We start from the raw sequence: 19201 nt of genomic DNA, 5'->3' as shown, positions 1-19201 counted from the left end.
ATCCAAAGTATCCCTTGCCCAAGCCTACCTCCTTCCTACTCTACTATATGCTGCCCCTGTTTTCACCAACCTCCAAAAAACCTCCTTAACAAACTTGAACTTACTTATCATAAAATTGCCAAGTTTTCCATAAATCTCCCCTATCGCACACACCACTGCCACGCTCTAAAAAAACTAAACTGGCTAGAGCTCCATATCCAACTCCTTTTGCATCAACTTTACATGACACACTCCATCTTGCTTCAACCCCTAGCTTGTCCCTCATTAACAACTCTTGTCTCTCCCTATGTCCATAACCGTGAACTTTGCAGCTCTGACCAACACCTACTCCAAGTTTCCAAACCTAATAAAACCATAGGTAAAAGTTTTAATAGTCACGTAGTCTGTACATCTTGGATCAAGCTCCCATTCCCAATCAGATCTCTCCAAAATTCAAACAACTTCAAACTTGCCCTAAAGGACTACCTACACAACTCTTGGTCCTGCCCCTGTAAAGACCCTACTTGACATTCTTTTTTCCTACCCAGCCCTCTTCTTCCATCAAACCACTACCTCTGTTTTCCTCTATCCTAGACTCCCCTGCTAGTAAGCTTTCTACCACCATTCTCAGTAACCTATACTACAAGTTTCTTAATGTACTTTTTTTAGTGCATCTTGCAACTCTCACCTATATCCCTCAGAAATAAAAAAAAATTCCTTTGTAGGTCTATTAATGACTTTTTAGTGCATCCTACAACTCTCACCTATGTCTCTCCTGCTCTTACCCTGCCTCCCCAGTATTTTTCCAGGACTTGACTCTGTGCTAAAAATAGGACCTGCCTATCCTCTAGTCCTCCCTTTCCCCTTCTCCCTTCTCCTCTTTCTCCTACCATATAACTAGATTTCACATAGTATTATTTGAAGGTTACTAAGTGCAGCTTTTACAAATGTTTATCACAATGTATATTATAATTTTATGATTTTGTTTCATGATTTTTGTTAATGTTTGTGTATATATCTGTATTTTCTCTCTTGTATACACCTGTTAATCACTTTTATAACTAACTGTAAACATTGTTTTCTGGAGCCTTTCTCCTTGAGTCTCTGCTGAAAAAGGGCACCTGCCCAGCCAGATTAACCCGGTTAACAAGTGGCAAATAAATAAAATTAAATAAATATGACCAAGCAATGTGTAAAGTAGGAGTAAACAATATAAAGTTCAGACAGGACTAGGTGCCTTTAGTGCATCCTGCATTCCAGTTAGTGATTTCACAATTCAGTTTTAGTCATTAATATGTGTAAACCTTGGCTTAGATAGTTGTCACTGTTGAAGTAACACCCTGACCCCATGTACAAAAATAGGAAGAAGGGGTTGTGGACTTGATGGCTGGATGGATGCCACTGGTACAATATTTCCTCTCTGAGTCACAGTGCTTCTACTAACCAGGTCTGTATTCCTATAATCTGTCTAAAACACACCTCAGTTGCTCAGAGGGTCTTCAGCATTTTGACTTATCATTACTATTTTGTTCATGTAGCACTTTTATTCAGGATACCCTGTATTTGTCTTCTGCCATATGGTCGCTGTAGGGACTACTCAGAGTAACCACCCCCACCCCCAAAAAAAGGGATTTGGAAATGTCTTCTGTCTTGAGCAGCAGCCACAGTGTAGTATGCAACATTAGATTCACAATGACCTCCAGAGATTCTGGCTTCTCCTTACTTCCCATTACTCATCTGTAAGTACAGTGAGTGTTGCCACTCATTCCAATCAACTTTAGAGAAGATTCCTGATTCTAAGTATTTGCAGCTGTGCCTCTGGTCTCAATGCATATGGCACTATTCTGGCTGTGTGGAACTTGAAGTGATGTTACCCTCCTGGTCAGCTTTGCTTGATTGTCTTTCATTCCTTACATTTCCTTTGCAAACACTGTCTGGAATTTAATAGACACTTTGATGTTTTTTCAACAGTGGTAGCATTCTTTCCCTTCTGTCTTGCCAGTTGCATTGGTTGTACAGAATACCAGCTGAGTTAAATCTTCCTAATGACTGTCTTCTAAATAAGATGGTCATCCATTATCACAGGTATACGTTAGGAGGGAGAATACTGAGGATTTTGTGTTGAACAGAAGTAACAAATATGATCAAGTCTCAACCAAAGAGACATACTGGGATAATGTTGCCCTAAGAGGCACAAGTCTTAGAGCCTTTCAAACAGTACAGAATTCTGAAGCACATATTCAGAATTATCCAGCTGAAGATTTGGTATTTTCCAATGTATTTTTTGTCTATTTTATGACTTGGGTCTCTAATAAAGAGATGCTTTTCTCTAATGCATACATAAGCTTTTGCGCATTTCTCTGTTAGTCATCTTAGATATTCAGGCTTAAGCTGTATTTGACGTGAAAATTTCAAAATAATGAGTGCCTTACTGTTTACATTTTGGGCACTTGTGGGACTCGGTCTGTACGCATAGTTTGTATAAACATTAGCCTTCAACTTAATGGAAGCAGATCCCTGCTTACAGCTCTGTATAAATTATTTTCTTTAAAGAGCTCTTGTTAAACCATGCTGTATTTTCATGCCTCTTTTAACAGCTTGTTTTTTATCTCAAAACTGTTTGTCCCTTGCTTAACTCCTCATTGTGTAAATGAAGATTCAATCTGATCCTCTTATGTTTGCTTACTACTGTAGTGACAAATACTGTATCCTTTTTAGAAAAAAAATACTGGTGTCAGAGCTCTCATCTCAGTCATAAACTATATATGCCTGTTGTTTTTAGTCTTAATATGTATATTCATATTTCAACAGGACCCTACCTTCCCTGAAATTAGTTTATATTTACGTAGAAACACATGCATGTACGTTCTTCCTTCTGAGTCCTGTATAGTTCTTTGTGTTGGAGCATAACTGAGCCAGCATATCCATGGGAAAGGGAACAGGCTGTTCTCTATGCCTACTTAAAATCCCAAAATAATTAAAAAAGAAAGGAGATATTGAAATACATCAACCTCTGACTGTTGTAGACATAGTCTGTGTATCTTATCTCCGGTCATCATAGACAGTGTTAGTAATCCAGTGCAATTGTAAATTGTTGTTATTTTGAACCTCATAAGCTCCATATGGGGTAAATAGATGGAGGATAGTGGATCTTCATAGAGGTCATTTGCCTTGTATGTTATCTGAAAGTTTATGCTGGGGGCTGATTATGACTCATACTGTACTTTTCTTCTATCAGGTCTACCAGAGTGGATCCCAGACAGTGCCAGTAGTCATTGCATGTCCTGCAAAGCAGCTTTCACTTTGCTTCGCAGACGCCACCATTGTCGTAACTGTGGAAAGGTAAGATATTTTTTCTTTTTACTTGTTTGTTTTCTTTATTCATGCCATCTTCATTTCCTTTTCAAGTGTTTCTAAAGAACTATCTCCAGGAAAACTAGAGAGAAGAGGAAATGTAACGCTGGGGACCCTGCTTGATGGTTCCTAACATTGGGTTAATATTCTCTGCCAATAACATCCAGAAATTTTCTCAGAAGATCTTATGCTTGGAGTGTGCACACATGGTACCAGGGCCAAATACTGATATCCCTTTAACAGACATCCACAAGCAGTTCCTGAGTGACCTCACTGGTTCAGCATAGGTCTCAGGCACTGCAGTATTTTGCTGCCTTACAGCCATACTGAACCTAAAGCTCTGGCAGATGTGGCCAGACAAATATGCTCCTCTGCCATGTTGGTGCATAGACCTCTTTGGGTTTAATCATTTGTCCAAATTCCAGTACACTTTAGTGGGTCAGGCCCTGAAAGAGCATGTGGGCCTCCCTCAGCCTGTGTTTGTGTATTTGATTTGCATTATGTCTACAACTTCTAAGATGGTCTTCTAAGCATCCCACTGTAATTTTGATTGTGCTGATGCTATGCTATGAAAGGCTCAGGTATGTGCCTTTACCGCATGGCATGGTTGAAGCTGTCCTCCTTCAATGAGGAGTTCAGAAGATATATTCTTTAAAGCTTAGTTTAAGAGAGAAGTGCTCTTTGACCAGGCCTGTCTAGAGCTATTAAATGACCTTTTGAGGTGAAAACAGGACTTTGCCACTGTCGAGGATGACTGTCATTTACAGCAGCTCCATGTTCTTATTTAAGACTTAGTCAATCCCTAGAGGTGGCTGTGGCTCACTACAGTAGTGACATTCAGTAGAGTTTCAAACTGGCCAAGTTTGCCCTACTTTAGTGTATTTAAAGTAAGTAGCCAAGGGGGAAACTAACATGCAGAGGCATCTTCCCCTCAAGAGGTAATGATTGCTATTCACTCTCTTCCACCCAACTCTCATCAGGGAACGCAGAGCTGATAGGGGTTCTTCGGCAGGAACAAATGGGCCATGGGTCTCTCACCTAACCCAAGAATGCCCAGTTCCCATTCTACTGGAATGAATGAGACAGTTGGGCGAAGGTAGAGGAAACACTGGGCAAAGCCCTAAGGGGAGTATAAAAACTTAGTCAACCCCAGAATATAAAGAGGCCTCCTCACTGCCTGAGCAGAAGGCTCAAACATCATATGATCTGCCATTCATGTACCTGAAAAGTGATGCACATAGGACAACTTCCCTGTATCAGTCTTGACAACAATGTGGAGGTGTGTATGGGGGGGGGCAGTTAACTCCAGCTTGGAGAGCCATCACCATGGACACTGAGCTTGTGACGGACCATCCTGAGCTATATCTTAGAATTCAAAAGTCCTACCCCAGAAAGAACTCCTCTAAGAGACCAATTTAACATTGCAAAGCTCTTGAGACAGGCCTATACTGTAGCATCTAAAACAGTTGTAAGTGCAATGTCTTAAATGGAACAGGAGTGGATATTCTACTCTGACTTTTTTCTAGTTCTGAAAGGGATTTAAACTTTCCTTTCCATTCTGAACTTCATATCCTTCATTCATTCTATCATGTACACCAGGCTTGAGATCATGACTCTCCAAGGAATTGTGCCGCTGCTGCAGGAAGACACCTGGATGGTGTCACTGAACATGATGGGCAACTTTTAGCACATCACATTGTAAGGTATATAGATGAGGTTCCTCTGACATAGATGAGGTTCTTCTGGCTTGCTTGAATGGACATCACTTCCAGTACAATGTTGTCATTTGGGTTTTTCTACAATGCCCAGTTACCAATATGTTGGGTCATGGTGGCAGAAGTCTTCCAGGAGATGGACCTTCATGTTTTCTCTTTCCTAAATGACTGGCTCCTAGAAGCTCTATCCAGAGACTTCCTGGAACATTTCTTGCCAGAGACTTCTGTGATTACATTTCTGGGGGGTGGGGGTTGATCATAAAGTAAGAGAAGTTTCTTCATACTCCAACTCAAAAGACTGCCTTAACTGGTGTGGTACAGACACTTTGCAATGCCAGTGATTTCTTCCCTTGGAGAGAAACCAGGAAGTCAAGGCCTTGCCAGCCTGGGAAAGGATGCAGGGCAAAGTGCATGTTTAGACATTAATGTGGCTTATGGACTTTATGGCTGCTACAGTTTTCATTGTAGTGTTTGCATGCTTAAGCATGTGGGTGTTGCACTAGACTGTCATGTGTCACTGGCTGCTGATTCACAATAGTCATGGATCTCCTAATGTCAAATACTTTTCACCAGGCCCTCCCGTTGTTTCTTTGTGAATTGCATATCTGATCTCCCTTCCCAATCTTTTCTGACCTCTTCGTATTGATTTCTATAGTTATCATGCAATGTTTTATCTGCCCAACTAACTGCACATTTTTAACAGCAACTTCTGTTTTACATTCATTTAAAAAATACAACCAGTGTAGGTCTTTCATTTAGCATTCCCCATCCTTATCTCTTTGCCTCTACTCAGATATCAATCCTGATAGGGAAGGCAATCACTAGCCTGCAATTGAAATGTCTTCTTGGCCTCTTCCCATTCTATCACTTTTCCTTCTCTAATTATTTGTTCCCAATACCTTGGTTCCTTTGCTTCTTCCAGTAAGTTCTAGCACTCTCTCATTTATCCCGTCCCTATTAGCAGAATCTCCTTTCTCCATTCTCATGTTGGCTTTGTTCTTAGTATACATTTTGTTAATTTATGAATATATAATCATTTTCTGTATGTCTGTTGTTATTCTCCTTGAGGATCTAGGCCCAAAATTCCAGTCTTTCCTTATTTCTTAAATTACTCCCCTGATTCATCATCATCCATTTCCACTTTGAAGTGTAGCTTTCTGCTTGGGTTATGTACAAGAGCCTTAGCTGTGTAGCTCTAAAATATCCCTTCAAATCAGGTAATTCTAAAACTCCTTCTTTTTGAAAGATCAACTTATTCCACTTCACTCTTGCTGTGCTGCACTCACACATAAAATGGTTCAACTCTTCATTAGTCCACAACTTCTCATCTGGTTGATAAAAATATGCCTGACCTTTGTATAAAACTAAAGGGAGTAAAACTATTTTACTGCTTGTATCTTACTATCCATATCCATAGGCAAGAGCTTCCAGTTTCTCAGGTGTTTGTATTATTTTACATTTAGTCTTTTCCCACATATCCTAAGCTGCCATAACTAAGTCTTTTTTAATCCATACTCCTAAATACTTCATTTTATCAAGTCTCCATAAATACAAGTGTTGCTGGATCAGTTCATGTGTGGGTATATAGTTCATAGCTTTAGCCTTTGTTTTATCTTCATTTTTTTTTGTCCGGAAAAAAATGGAACTGTCTCAGAATATTCCACAACACTGGGATGCCCTTTTCTGGTTCCATCAGGTACAAAATAATATCACCAGCAAATAAAGCCAACTTTTCTTAAACAGCATACCAATTATATCCTTGAATTGAATTGAGTCCCTTTTTTTTGGCAGTGGCTCTAAATATAATGCAAATAAGAAAGGAGGAAGAAGACACTGCTGCCTGGTTCCTCTGTTCAGACACATCTTATCCATGAGGAACCCTCCTACTTTAATTTTTGCCTCCAATTCCTCATATATGTGCATCTAATTAACCATATTATTGCATTAGGAAATGCAAATGCTTCCATTGCCCTACTCATAAATTCCTAGCTTACTCTGTTGAATGCTTTCTCTGCATCAAGACCCAAAAATAACAGTGGTATTTTCTTACATTCTGGTTCCATCTGGATCACCAGGGCTCTATTAATGTTTTCAAATGTTTGCCTCCCTTCCACAAAACCATATTGGTCCAAATCTATCAATTTTTGCATCATCTTTGCAATTCTTTTATCTGTTACAGACGTAAATACTTTATAATCATGGTTTACAATTGAACTGGGCCTATATAAAGCTGGATCAGATGGGTCTTTACCATCTTTAGGTATTGCACCCACCACAGATTTTTCCAGGATGTTGGTGCCTCCCCTCATTTTAAAATACTGTTAAAGAAAGCCTTCCAGATCTTTATCTCTTTCTTCTCTCCTAACTTCCAAACTTCCACTGGAATGCCATCTATTCCTACAGACTTTCTTGAAGATTGGTTATAAGTCCATTTTTATCTTATCTCCTCCTATCTTAACTGCTAATTGTTGAACATCATCTACCTCATCTACCTGTTGCACCTTGGCATATTTAAGTCTTCCATAAATACTTCCATTTGTACTTTCTTTTGATTTCCCATTTCTCTGCTTTATACAAATTCTCATAAATTTCCCAAAATATCTCTAATACCTCTTCATAGGTTTGATAGGTAGGTACTAGGCTATCAGCCCTAGGGCCAAAGCAAGCCTAGCCAACAGTGTATTGGCTTTTGCCACTCATGTATTTTTAAATTCCTGCCCCTCTATTGAGCAGTGCCCTAGACATAATCCCAGGGGTGAATTTCATATCACCCATCCATTTATCAAGGTTTTTCTTGAGTAGTGCTAATGATGAGCTCTGCTTCATATGGATGGGAATCTTGTTCTAGAGCATGGGAAGTCTCTGGGACATGAATCTATCACTCCAGCATGTCCTATTTGTTGTTGTGGTGAGGTTTAAGTCCCTAGAGCATGTAGGTTGGGGAGATTGGGATTTCTTCAAGTGGAGCATGTCCAATAATTTCGGGTTTGACATAGCTTTGTATGTCAGACAGAGGTCTCCTCAGAATAAGCGGTATGCGACCGAGTAGAGTTTGAGTTTCTTGAGCCGGTCGGCATAGGGCAATTGTTTGAGGCCAGCTATCCTCTTGATGAGGTACTTTTGGGGCCTCTCAAGTTGTTATAGGTGTCTTGTGAGGTACATATCAAACGGTACATTGTATTCAATGACGGGTCTTATAAGTGATGAGTTGAGGGGAATGATGACTTCCTTATTTCTAGATGCAAACACTTTTGTGATTAAGTGAGCCACGTAGAAAGATTTTCTGACCACTGTGGCAATGTGGTTATCAAAGGAGAGGTTGCTATCCACTTTGGTCCCACGGTCTCTTATCACACTTTCTGTGTTAAGTGAACTTCCCCCTATTTGGTAATTCATGGGTATCATGTTTTTGCCAAAGGGGATAACAATGCACTTTTTGGCATTTAGTTTGAGGCCATGATTTTGACACCAAGTGTCAGTCACAGTGAGGTCCTTTTGCAGGATGTCTATGTCGGCAGGGGAATCGATAATGGCACCCAGTCTGCAGTCATCTGTGAACTTGGTTGGCCATAGACCCTTGTTGTTCGTTTGCACTTCAGAGAAGTATATACCGAACAGGAGGGGTCCCAGGACTGAATCCTGGGGTACTCCACTTGTCACTGGTTTGGAGTTAGATCTGGAGTAAGCAACTCTTTCCGTGTGGATTCTGTCCGTGAGTCAGCTGACCACCCATCTCATGATGTATGGGTTTATGTTAAGGTTGATGAGTTTATCAATGATTCCTGAATGAGAAATAGTGTCAAAGGCTTTAGCGAGGTCCAGGTAGGCTGTGTGGACTACCTTGCCCTCGTTTTTGGCCTTTGTAACTGTTTCAAAGAATTCTACCAGGTTTAGGAGACATGACCTACCTTTTACAAATCCAAATTGGGTAGCATCCAGAGTTTGGAGGTTACCTATATCTTTGTTTAAGAGTTCCATGATGATACGCTCCATGGCCTTGAAGACCAGGCTTGTCATACTAATAGGTCTATAGTTCCCGGGGTCTGTTGTGGTTCTTCCTTTGTGGAGTGGGATAACCATTGATGTGCACCATTCTTTGGGCACATAGCCTGTAGTGAGGCTATGGTTGAACATGGATTTTAGGTGGGGGGATAGTTCATTTTGGAGTAGGATGTTGTCTGGTCCCATGGATGTTGTGTTTTTGGCTTTAGAGATTGCCATTTTTACCTGTGTGTTTGTGATTGCCGGGGCTCTGCAACCATCTGGTATAGTTTATGGGCCCTTTGAGGGGTGGGGGGGAGAGTAAAGTTTGCACTGAACCTATCTGCCAATATGTTGGCAATATCAGTTGGCGCTGTTCTGTTGTAGCTCGGTGCAGATCTGGGAATTGCCATGGAGATTCTTGACATAGCTAAAGAATGCCTTATAGTTGTCTTTGGAATCCGTGGTAATTTATCTTTGAAAATTAGCTTTGGAGGATTTTATGAGAGATCTTAGTTTCTTACTGAGGCTCGTCAGTGAGTTCCTCCATACCTGCGTTTTTACTCTCTTTTTCAACAGTTTCTTCCTTCTGTTGTAGAGTTTGTTAATGGCAGGGGACCACCAGATTGGTTTCCTTTTTTTGGAGGATAGCTTCTTGGTTTTGTTGGGGATAGTATGATCCATGCACTCATGCAGATGCTTGTAGAGTGCATTTGTGTAGGATTCAGCAGTCGTTACTGTATTGACTGTGTTATCCATCTGCAGGGGTGTCGCGAAGTTAGTCACCTCAGTTTTGAGAAGCGTGAAGTTTGCTTTGGAGAAATTTTTTACAATGGTTTCCTTGTGTGGGGGTGGGGTCAGGATGTGGATATCTAGGGTGATTAGTTTATGGTCTGATCTAACCAGCGAGGAGTTGATCCTAGGTATTGAGCACCAGTCACCCATGTTGGTAATGACCAGGTCCAGAATATTGTTGCCCCTGGTGGGGGCACTGACAAGTTGATCCAGGGCATTAGAGTTTATGAACTCCAGGAATCATTGAGCCAGGGGGTTAGTACAAGAGTAGTTTACCCAGTTAATGTTTGGATAGTTGAAATCGCCCATTATTATGGTGTTTGGTTGGACAGTCATTTTTTCCGATGTCCCCAAGAATGGAGTGAGCGTCCTGAGTCATGGTGGGGGATCTATAACAAGCTATAATTTGGAATGCATTTTTGCCCTGGGTTAGTTGCACTTGGATGATTTCAGAGGCACCGTATTTTGCAACTAGCCTGAAGGTGTGGATGTCCTTGATGAATATGGACACACCTCTGCCCTTCGTGTTTCGGTCCAGGTTTTGTGGCCAAAATGTGTGGCGTAAGTTATAGCCTGGTATTGCTGGGGCGGTCTCGGGAGCGTTGAACCAGGTCTCAGTCACTGCATAGATGTCGATGTTCTCCATTTTGAGGAGTGCCTCGAGTGAGTGCATTTTGAGGTTTAGACTCCTAGCGTTGAGTAACATTGCCCTCAGTTCTACATGATCTCTGGTTATTTTTCTTGTCATAGGATCCCTAAGTTTCCCAGTTACCCTTTCTGCTCTCTGTTGCCTAAATGTTGTGCCAAAAGTTTTTGTGCTCTGTAGTTATTATTCAAAAAAACAGTTGCTCAGCAGCAATCTTTCTAAACTCATGCATATTATCCAGGTGCTCCCTTTTTTCTCTTTAACACTCTGCAATTGTGCCTTCTCTTGTTAAAGTATTACAAAATAAGGGGAATCTCACAGAACCTTTGTCAGCCCCTCTAAATAATTCTTATTACTTCTTAACTAGATCTGTTTTTTCTTTTATTTCTACCCTGTTTTTAAACTCCACTTTCATTTTATCCCACTCACTAGCTATAACTTTTGGAGTACTTTCCATCTTCCTTAATAATTCCCAGACGATTTTCACTACCCAGTCTTTTTAACAAGTAGTTGTGGAAACACCAATGTCTCATCTTTACTTCATTACCCTGCATTTTAATCTTAGTAATTATTGGTGCATGGTCTGAAATAGTTATTGGATGTGTATCAAAGTTCTCAATTAAATGGACATGTTCTTGTGAAATATAAAATGTATCAAGTCTAACCAATTTATTTTACCTTGGGGAACAATACGTAAATTCTCTCCAAATTCCTGCTACTGAATTCATGTCTTGCATACCAAATATTTTCATATATTTCTTCAGAGATCTACCATCTTTTGTTATATTTTCCCTTCTACCCTCATTGCTATTATCCTCATTGTTGCAAATCAAAGTCCAGTCCCCACCTGTAAGTAATATTTCCTGATGAAAACTGATTATTTCTTCCAAAATGTTTAAGCGCCAAAATGGCAGTTTTAGGTGAATTATAAATACTTGCCAGTCTAATTCTCATCCCTTCCCAGTAGCCCTTACTGCTACAAATCTGCCATTGTTATCTTTTTTTGTCCTCTACTATCACTACTGTAACTCCTTTATCAATTATTAAAAGTACTTGTTTTTCTTTGTCCCTGATATTCTGCAGAATACCCATTCAGAAATCCTTCATCAAATTGACATGCTCATTTCTTTCCAAATGGTCTCCTGTAGCATTGCTATTTGCATTTTGCATTTCTTAATACAATTAAGCATCTTTTCCTTTTTGTCTATACCTGTGAGACCATTCACATTCCAAGATAATACGGAAAATGCCATCATTATGATAAGAAGCCATAATTCCCACCTGTTATATATGGCACCTTTTTAAAATGTCTAATTCCAGCTTTTGTGATACATGCACCCAATAATGTTTGGCAGGTTAATCCTTTATACATTTTTTTCTTATCATCAACATTGGAACCTATGTCACATTTTACAAGACTTTTTTTCAGCAAAAATCCTCTCACTGTAAAACAAAATATGCCCAGAACACCACATGACCTAATAACTTAATACAAACACACATAACTATGTATATCCTCAAATAATGAAGTGTAACCCTTTTAATAGGAATATTTGTGTGAAATAGACAGCTGTGAACATAGGCCCTAATTAACCTGAAATTGAGGTTATCCACGCCAAGACATATGTTATTGCCTGTGCTTCTACTTACACTAATTGGTGTATGTTCTTTTTTGTCTTTATTCCACCTCACCCAGATGTGAAAACCACTTACATACTTTACTAACTTTTCGCCTTGACCAAACCAGTGTTATGTCTTTTATTGCCATATCATCAGTTTGCCTCCATGGAAAAGCAAGAGAAAAAAGATAAAATGTATTCATTTGTTGCAGCCTGAAAGACAAGCCGAAACATTTATTGCTAACAAAATAATTCCATTATATTCAATGTTCTCATATTTACTGGTTTCCATTTAAAATGTGTTATTAAATTAAGCCAAGGGTCTTAATACAAATATTTACCTTTGAAAAAGTAAAAGAAAGCATGTCAGCTCTATATATGTTGCTATCTGTGTACTTTTATACCCCGTCTCCTACCTCAACAGCCCAAGATTGCAGCCTGTTAACTTAAACATGCTTTAGTCTAGCTTTTCTTCTCTTTTTGCACTGTAATGCCTATGTTTCATATTACCAAAAAAGAAGAAAGAAAGAAAAAGAGGAAGAAAAATTGCATCTGTTTACTTTAATTACTTTTTCACATACAAGAACAACTAATATGCTTTACTATAAAATATGCAATTTATATTGTGAAACATTTCATAGAAATACTGTTAAGGAAAGAAATTGTTTTACTTTCAATTACCTTTTTCCTCCCTCCTCCCCTCTCCTCAGAGTCCTTCCAAAGATTAACGACATGAAGTGAGGCAGATGCCTTTCAGTCCTCACAAGTTTAACAGTCAACAAAAGTCCACTCTTTTCACTTATTCTTATACAGCCGTATTTCAAAAATGCTGTTGATGCTTTGCATTCTCATATTTATTCACTAATTTCCTTATTGTTGGTCTTCTTCCTGTTCATCTCCATCTCCCAACTCGTTCAATTCCACAGTGTTCAAAATTCTTCTAGTCAACTCCTGTCTCTCAAGCATTTTTCTTTGAAACAATGGAAAGGGTTTCACTGGAAAAGTCTCTCCCTGTCCTTTATTATCAAAACAATGAGAAGTCTCCTTTTGCTTGATGGCTTATTTTGGTTGGACAGACATTTGCATATCCTCCTTAGCCTGTTCTGTATGAAAAAATGACTTTCATACTCCAGGAAAAATATTCTGAAGACAGCTAGATACAGCATCTTGAATCTCACATCTATCTCAACATTCCCTGAGTACTGGAATATATTTATTTCTCTTCTGCCTGATGTACAGTGAATAATCATTTTTCACAAACACGTTACTGTCTCCAACTTTGCCCTTTTGTCACATTTATTTGTCAGGGTCAACTCTTTCTGCTGGTAGGTTTGAATCTTTACTAATAAAGGTCTTTGCTACTTTGTTATGGTCATATTTGGAGAATACAAATGATGTGCCTTTCACACACAGGCACAGAGATGCAGCAGATAGTGCTGTCACCTCATATCAAGAGGTTCTCTGGTTTGATTCTTGACTGGGGTGCCTTCTGTATGTAGTCTGCATGTCTTCCCTGTGTTTCCTCCAGGTGCTCTGGTTTCCTGCCACATTCCAAAGACATGCAGTAGGTGGATTGGACACTCTTAATTGGCCATAGGTGTGAGTGTGTGTGCAAGTGTGTGGTGTGGAAGAACTACCATGGTAGGGCTAGCTACCTGGCAGTGTAAACCTTGTCTGTAGATGACTGTCACTGTTGAAGTAACACCCCAACCCCAAGTACAAAAATGGGAAAAATGGGGTTGTGGAGGAATGGACATACGCTGTTCCCTTTTAATTAACAGGTCCTACTGCGGGATAGCAGTCCAGTTGCTTATTTGTATCTTTGTAAAATTAATACAGTCTACAGTTAGTCCTTCTTGTTTCTCTGGTACAGCAGAAAATCTCAAATTTTCCCTATGTGCTTTGTCTTCTAATTCCTCCATTTTTTTGAAGCATCTCTTCTTGAGCAGTGTCATACTCAGCCAGCCTTTTCTTCATTTCAACCTCTGATTTTTGCAGTTTTATCAGCTCATCTGAATATCTGTTTAAAGCTTCTTCCAGTTTCCAGTCTTTTGTTATCTGAGTTGATAAACTCCTTCACTGTTTCATTTATTTTAATCAGCTCTAAGCACATTTGACTTATCTTTTCCTACAGATTACTGGAAGTTTAGCCTTGCATCAGAGCTGAAGCTTGACCTGCAGTTGAAGGATTCTTCCCAGGCTTTGTTTTCTCCTCACCTTTTCTAGTTGATTTTCTTTCTGGCTCTCTTAGCTTTGTCTTTGCAGGCACCCAAGCAGTGTATTTACTAGCTAGTAAAAATAAGTTATGTACTTACCATGATGTTCCATCTGTGTTGTCCATTTTCATTCCTTCTCGACTGATGGGTCTGGATCCAAGATACTGGATCTGACTCAGCCGCTGTAAAAGCTTGTGGCAGCTTAAAACTCTCAAGCTTCTCCCTTACCCATAGTGCACCACCCCCATTACCTCAGATCTTGTTTGCAAGCTATAAAGAGAGACATACTCTTTATATATATATATATATATATATATATATATATATATATATATATATATATATATATATATATATATGTGTGTGTGTGTGTGTATATATATATATATATATATATATATATATATGTGTGTGTGTGTGTGTGTATATATATATATATATATATGTGTGTGTGTGTGATATATATATATATATATATTTATATATATATATATATATATACACACACATACACATGCATACATATATAGATACCAGATAAAGTGAGAGAGACAACTAGGCAATGCCACATCTGGAGCTGGTAATGTTTGTAAGATATAGCAAATTTGTTAGATCTGCTCGCTCTTCTAAAATATACCTAAAGAAGGTTGGGGGCTGGTGGGTGAGGATTCGAGGAGGAATGAAAATGGACAACACATATGGCAAGTTATGGTAAGTACATAACTTCTTTATCTGATGTTTTCAATTTTCATTCCATCCTCGACAGATAGGACAAAGTCTTCCGATACCTAAAATCCTGGGTGGACTCAAGGAAGGATATTTCAGAGCACCATTGAGCCAAAAAATTCCCTACCTCTGGACACCAGATCCAACTTATAATGAGAAATAAAGGTGTGAGGGAAGGCCCATGTTGCTGCTGAACAAAGGTTATCCATGGAAGTTCTTGAGTGGAAAACTGAGGAGGCAGCTACAGCTGTGGTTGAAAAAGCTTGTATTTTGTATGGCAAAGAGATATGATCAGTAAGCCATTTAGCTAAGGTGACTTTAGACACAGGTGAGCCCAACTACAGATCAGCAAAGGATACAAACAATTGATCAGTTGTTCTGATATCTTTTGTTCTATGTAGATAGAAATGTAATTGCGTATGCACATCTAGCAAATGTAACAAGTATTCACCTTTGTTGGAATAATTTGGGAAGAAGACTGGTAGATTGATGCATTGATTAATGTTGACATGTGATACCACCTTGGGCAAAAAGGACACATTGGTTCATAAGGAGACTCTGTCTTTATGGAAAATGAGATAAAGGGGTTTCACTGACAATGCCTGAATTTCTGAAATTCATCTAGCAGAAGTGATGGCAACTAAGAATAAGGTCTTCCAAGACAGAAGTTTAAGGTCACAATCATGGCAGACACGAAGGGTGGAAGAATTGAGGACTGTAATACCAGCTTCAAATCCCATGGTGGCATGGGATCTTTAAAAAGAGGTTTGAGAAGAATTGTGCTGTGTAAGAAAGCTTTACATAGCTTACGAGAGCCTAGTGAACAGCCATCAAAACCAATGTGGAAATTAGAAATTGCTGTCATCTGGCTTTCACTATTGAAGAACTGGTCCCTTGGTTGAATAATAGTGAAGAACTCCAGCACATAACTAATTGGGGCAGAGAAAGGGACTACGTGATTCTGAAGAGCTCAACTTGCTAATTTTTTCCACTTACTAGCATAAAGTTTCCTAGTGGATGGCTTAAGGGAAGATAACATGTGACGAACAGAGGAGTAGAGCATCAATTGTCTGGCTGTTAATGGAAATGGAGAAACCAAGCTGTCAGCTTGAGGTTTGGGAGGTCCGGATGTGTCATGCCTGTTGGATGAGACAGGAGATTTGGAGCTAGGTCCAGAATCCAGGGTTGGTGAAATAAATGAGGCCAGAGGAAGGGAAACCAAGTCTTTTGAGGTGGAAAGGGGGCAATGAAAATGACCTTGGTCTTCAATCTGGCAACTCTCACTTTCCTCACTTATCTAGAGGAAAATAGATTTTTATTCAGGCATGTCCAAGGGTCAGCTCCCAGTGTTCTCTCCTATCTATCTGATGAATCTGGGCATTGTGAGGCAATGTAGAAATTGCCTCATGTACACAGACAACCCTCTCCTCCTACCACCCAACACTACAACCTGTGAGAGATGCACTTATCTAGCCAAACTGGAGGTAAAGCTCTCTCCAACCAAGACTGAACTTGACAGTCATGAGGAGAAGGTAAACATTTGCACCACACCGCACTTATCACATAGTCTCACTAAATCTACACCACCAAAATGCACACATAGTAACACAAAAACATTCGCAGAGGCTCTCAATGATAATCTGTCTAAGCAACAGAGACCTCCAAAGCAGAAACGCAAGCAACCTCCATCCCCCAACAAAACCCAAATGACACATAGCCCACAGACTCAGTGTGCCACTCAACCAGAGCCAATAAGGCAAAACAACGTACCCAACACACTAGTCATAGGTGACTCTATAGTCAGGCACATTGATGTCCCACTCACCAGGCTAAACAAGGAGAAGGTTACTGTTAGCTGCCTGTTGGGTGACAGGATCCACCACATAACCCACACACTCAGGTCACTCCACAACAAGTACAAATATGACTCTGTCATTGTCCATGTTGGTGTGAATGACTTGAGACATACCCCCCTGGACTACATGAAAAGAGACATGGAAGAGCTCTCCGATCTTGTAGCCCAGGCAGGTATGACCCTAGCCCTGAGTAGCATTCTGCCATCACCCAGAATGATACTGCAGTACAAGGACAAAATGATTGACTTCAACAATTGGCTAAGCTTCTGGTTTCATTCTAAGGGGATCTAGTATCTCTCTGCTTGGGATGACATGGTCGACAGACCACGATGCTTTGCCACAGATGGCTTGCACCTGTCACCCCTGGAATTCCGGATACTGGCTAAGGCACTTGCTGCCCCTATAGTGCCTTTTTTAGGCAAGGTTCAAATAACAAATTCACCACCATAACAGGAACAGGCAAGCAAAAACTGAGGGTAATGCTACTCAATGCTAGAAGTCTAAATCTCAATATGCACTCACTCGAGGCACTCCTTAAAATAGAGAACATCGATATCTGTGCAGTGACTGAGACCTGGTTCAAGGCTCCAGAGAGCACCCCTGCACTACCAGGCTATAACTCATACCACACTTTCCGGCCATGTAACCTGGACCGAAACACCAAAGGCGGAGGTGTGTCCATATTCATTAAGGATATCCACACCTCCAGGCTAGTTGGTCAGCATAATGCATCTGAGATTTTCCAAGTGCAACTAACTCTGGGTAAAAGTGCAATCCAAACTGTAGCTTGCTACAGATCCCCCACCATGCCCCAGGATTCCCACTCCTCTTATCTTGATGTACTGGAAACTATTAGGGTTCAACCAAACAACCTAATATTGGACGACTTCAACTACCCCACCATTAACTGGGAAAACTACTCATGTACCAACTCCTTAGCTCAACGCTTTCTGGAATTCATAAACTTCAATGCCCTGGATCAACCTATCCACACCCTCACCAGGGGCAACAATATCCAAGACCTAGTCATTACCAACATGAGTGACCGGTGTTCCACACCTGAAGTCAACTCCTCGTTGGTCCTATCTGACCATAAGCTAATCACCCTTGATATCCACATCCCGCCCCCACCCCCCATTAAGGAAACCACAGTAAAAAATTTCTCCAAAGCCAACTTCATGCTTTTTAAGACAGAAGTGGTAAACTTCATGACACCCATGCAGATGGACAATACAGTTACAACTGCTGAATCCTACACAAATGCACTCTATAAGGACTTACATGAGTGCATGGATCGTGCTATCCCAAACAGTACCAAGAAGCTATCCTCCAAAAAAAGGAAGCCAATCTGGTGGTCCCCTGCCATAAACAAACCGTACAACAGAAGGAAGAATCTATTGCAAAAGAGAGTAAAATCCCATGAGTGGAGGAGCTCCCTGGTCAGTCTCAGTAAGAAGCTGAGATCCCTTATAAGATCCTCCAAAGCTAGCTACGAAAACAAAATTGCCACTAATTCCAAGGACAACCACAAAGCATTCTATAGCTATGTCAAGAATCTTGATGGCAACACCCAGATCTGCTCTGAGTTACAGCACAAAGGCAAGAAAATTACAGAACCAACTGATATTGCCAACATCCTGGCAGATAGGTTCAGTGCTAACATTACCCCCCTCTCACCCCCTAAAGGGCCCATATCTATACAGGAAGAATGCAGAGTCCCTGTAATCACAACTACGCAGGTAAAAGCTGCACTCTCTAAAGCCAAAAACACAGCATCCATGGGAACGGATAACATCCCAGGCTGCGTTTTACACGAACTTCAGAATGAACTGGCTCCTCACTTAAGCACCATGTTCAATAATAGCCTCGCATCAGGCTTTGTGCCCACTGAATGGCACACAGCAACAGTTATCCCACTCCACAAAGGGGAGCCACCACTGATCCCGGGAACTATCGACCTATTAGCCTGACGAGCCCGGTCTGCAAGGCCATGGAACGTATCATCATGGAACTCATAAACAAAGACATTGGTAACCTCCAAACACTGGATCCCACCTAGTTCGGATTTGTGAAGGGCAGATCATGCCTCCTGAACCTGATCGACTTCTCTGAGGCAGTCACCAAAGCCGTAGATGAGGGTAAGGTGGTTCACACAGCCTATCTTGACCTCGCCAAGGCTTTCCACACCATCCCCCATTCTGGAATTATAGCTAAACTCACTAAACTAGGTATAAATCCCTACATCACAAGATGGGTTGCCAACTGGCTCACTGACAGAACCCACACTGTAAAAGTTGCAGACTCCAAATCTGAC

General features: G+C 40.4%; 1 protein-coding gene across 2 annotated transcripts in view; it reads left to right on the top strand.

Annotated features, from left to right (window-relative positions):
• LOC122799914 (lateral signaling target protein 2 homolog) overlaps positions 1 to 19201 on the top strand; it is a 746347-nt gene that overhangs the window by 667013 nt on the left and 60133 nt on the right. For both annotated transcript variants that reach the window (XM_044069312.1, XM_044069311.1), the window contains one exon: positions 3218 to 3321. In XM_044069312.1, the coding sequence (XP_043925247.1) occupies positions 3218 to 3321 (104 nt within the window). The remainder of the gene's footprint in view (positions 1 to 3217; positions 3322 to 19201) is intronic.

This window comes from Protopterus annectens, chromosome 4.part0 (assembly GCF_019279795.1).
Source record: "Protopterus annectens isolate FY-2018-M chromosome 4.part0, PAN1.0, whole genome shotgun sequence".
In the NCBI taxonomy this organism is placed as follows: domain Eukaryota; kingdom Metazoa; phylum Chordata; order Ceratodontiformes; family Protopteridae; genus Protopterus; species Protopterus annectens.
The sequence above is the reverse complement of the archived record's forward strand: the minus strand, read 5'-3'. Positions and strand labels throughout refer to the sequence as shown.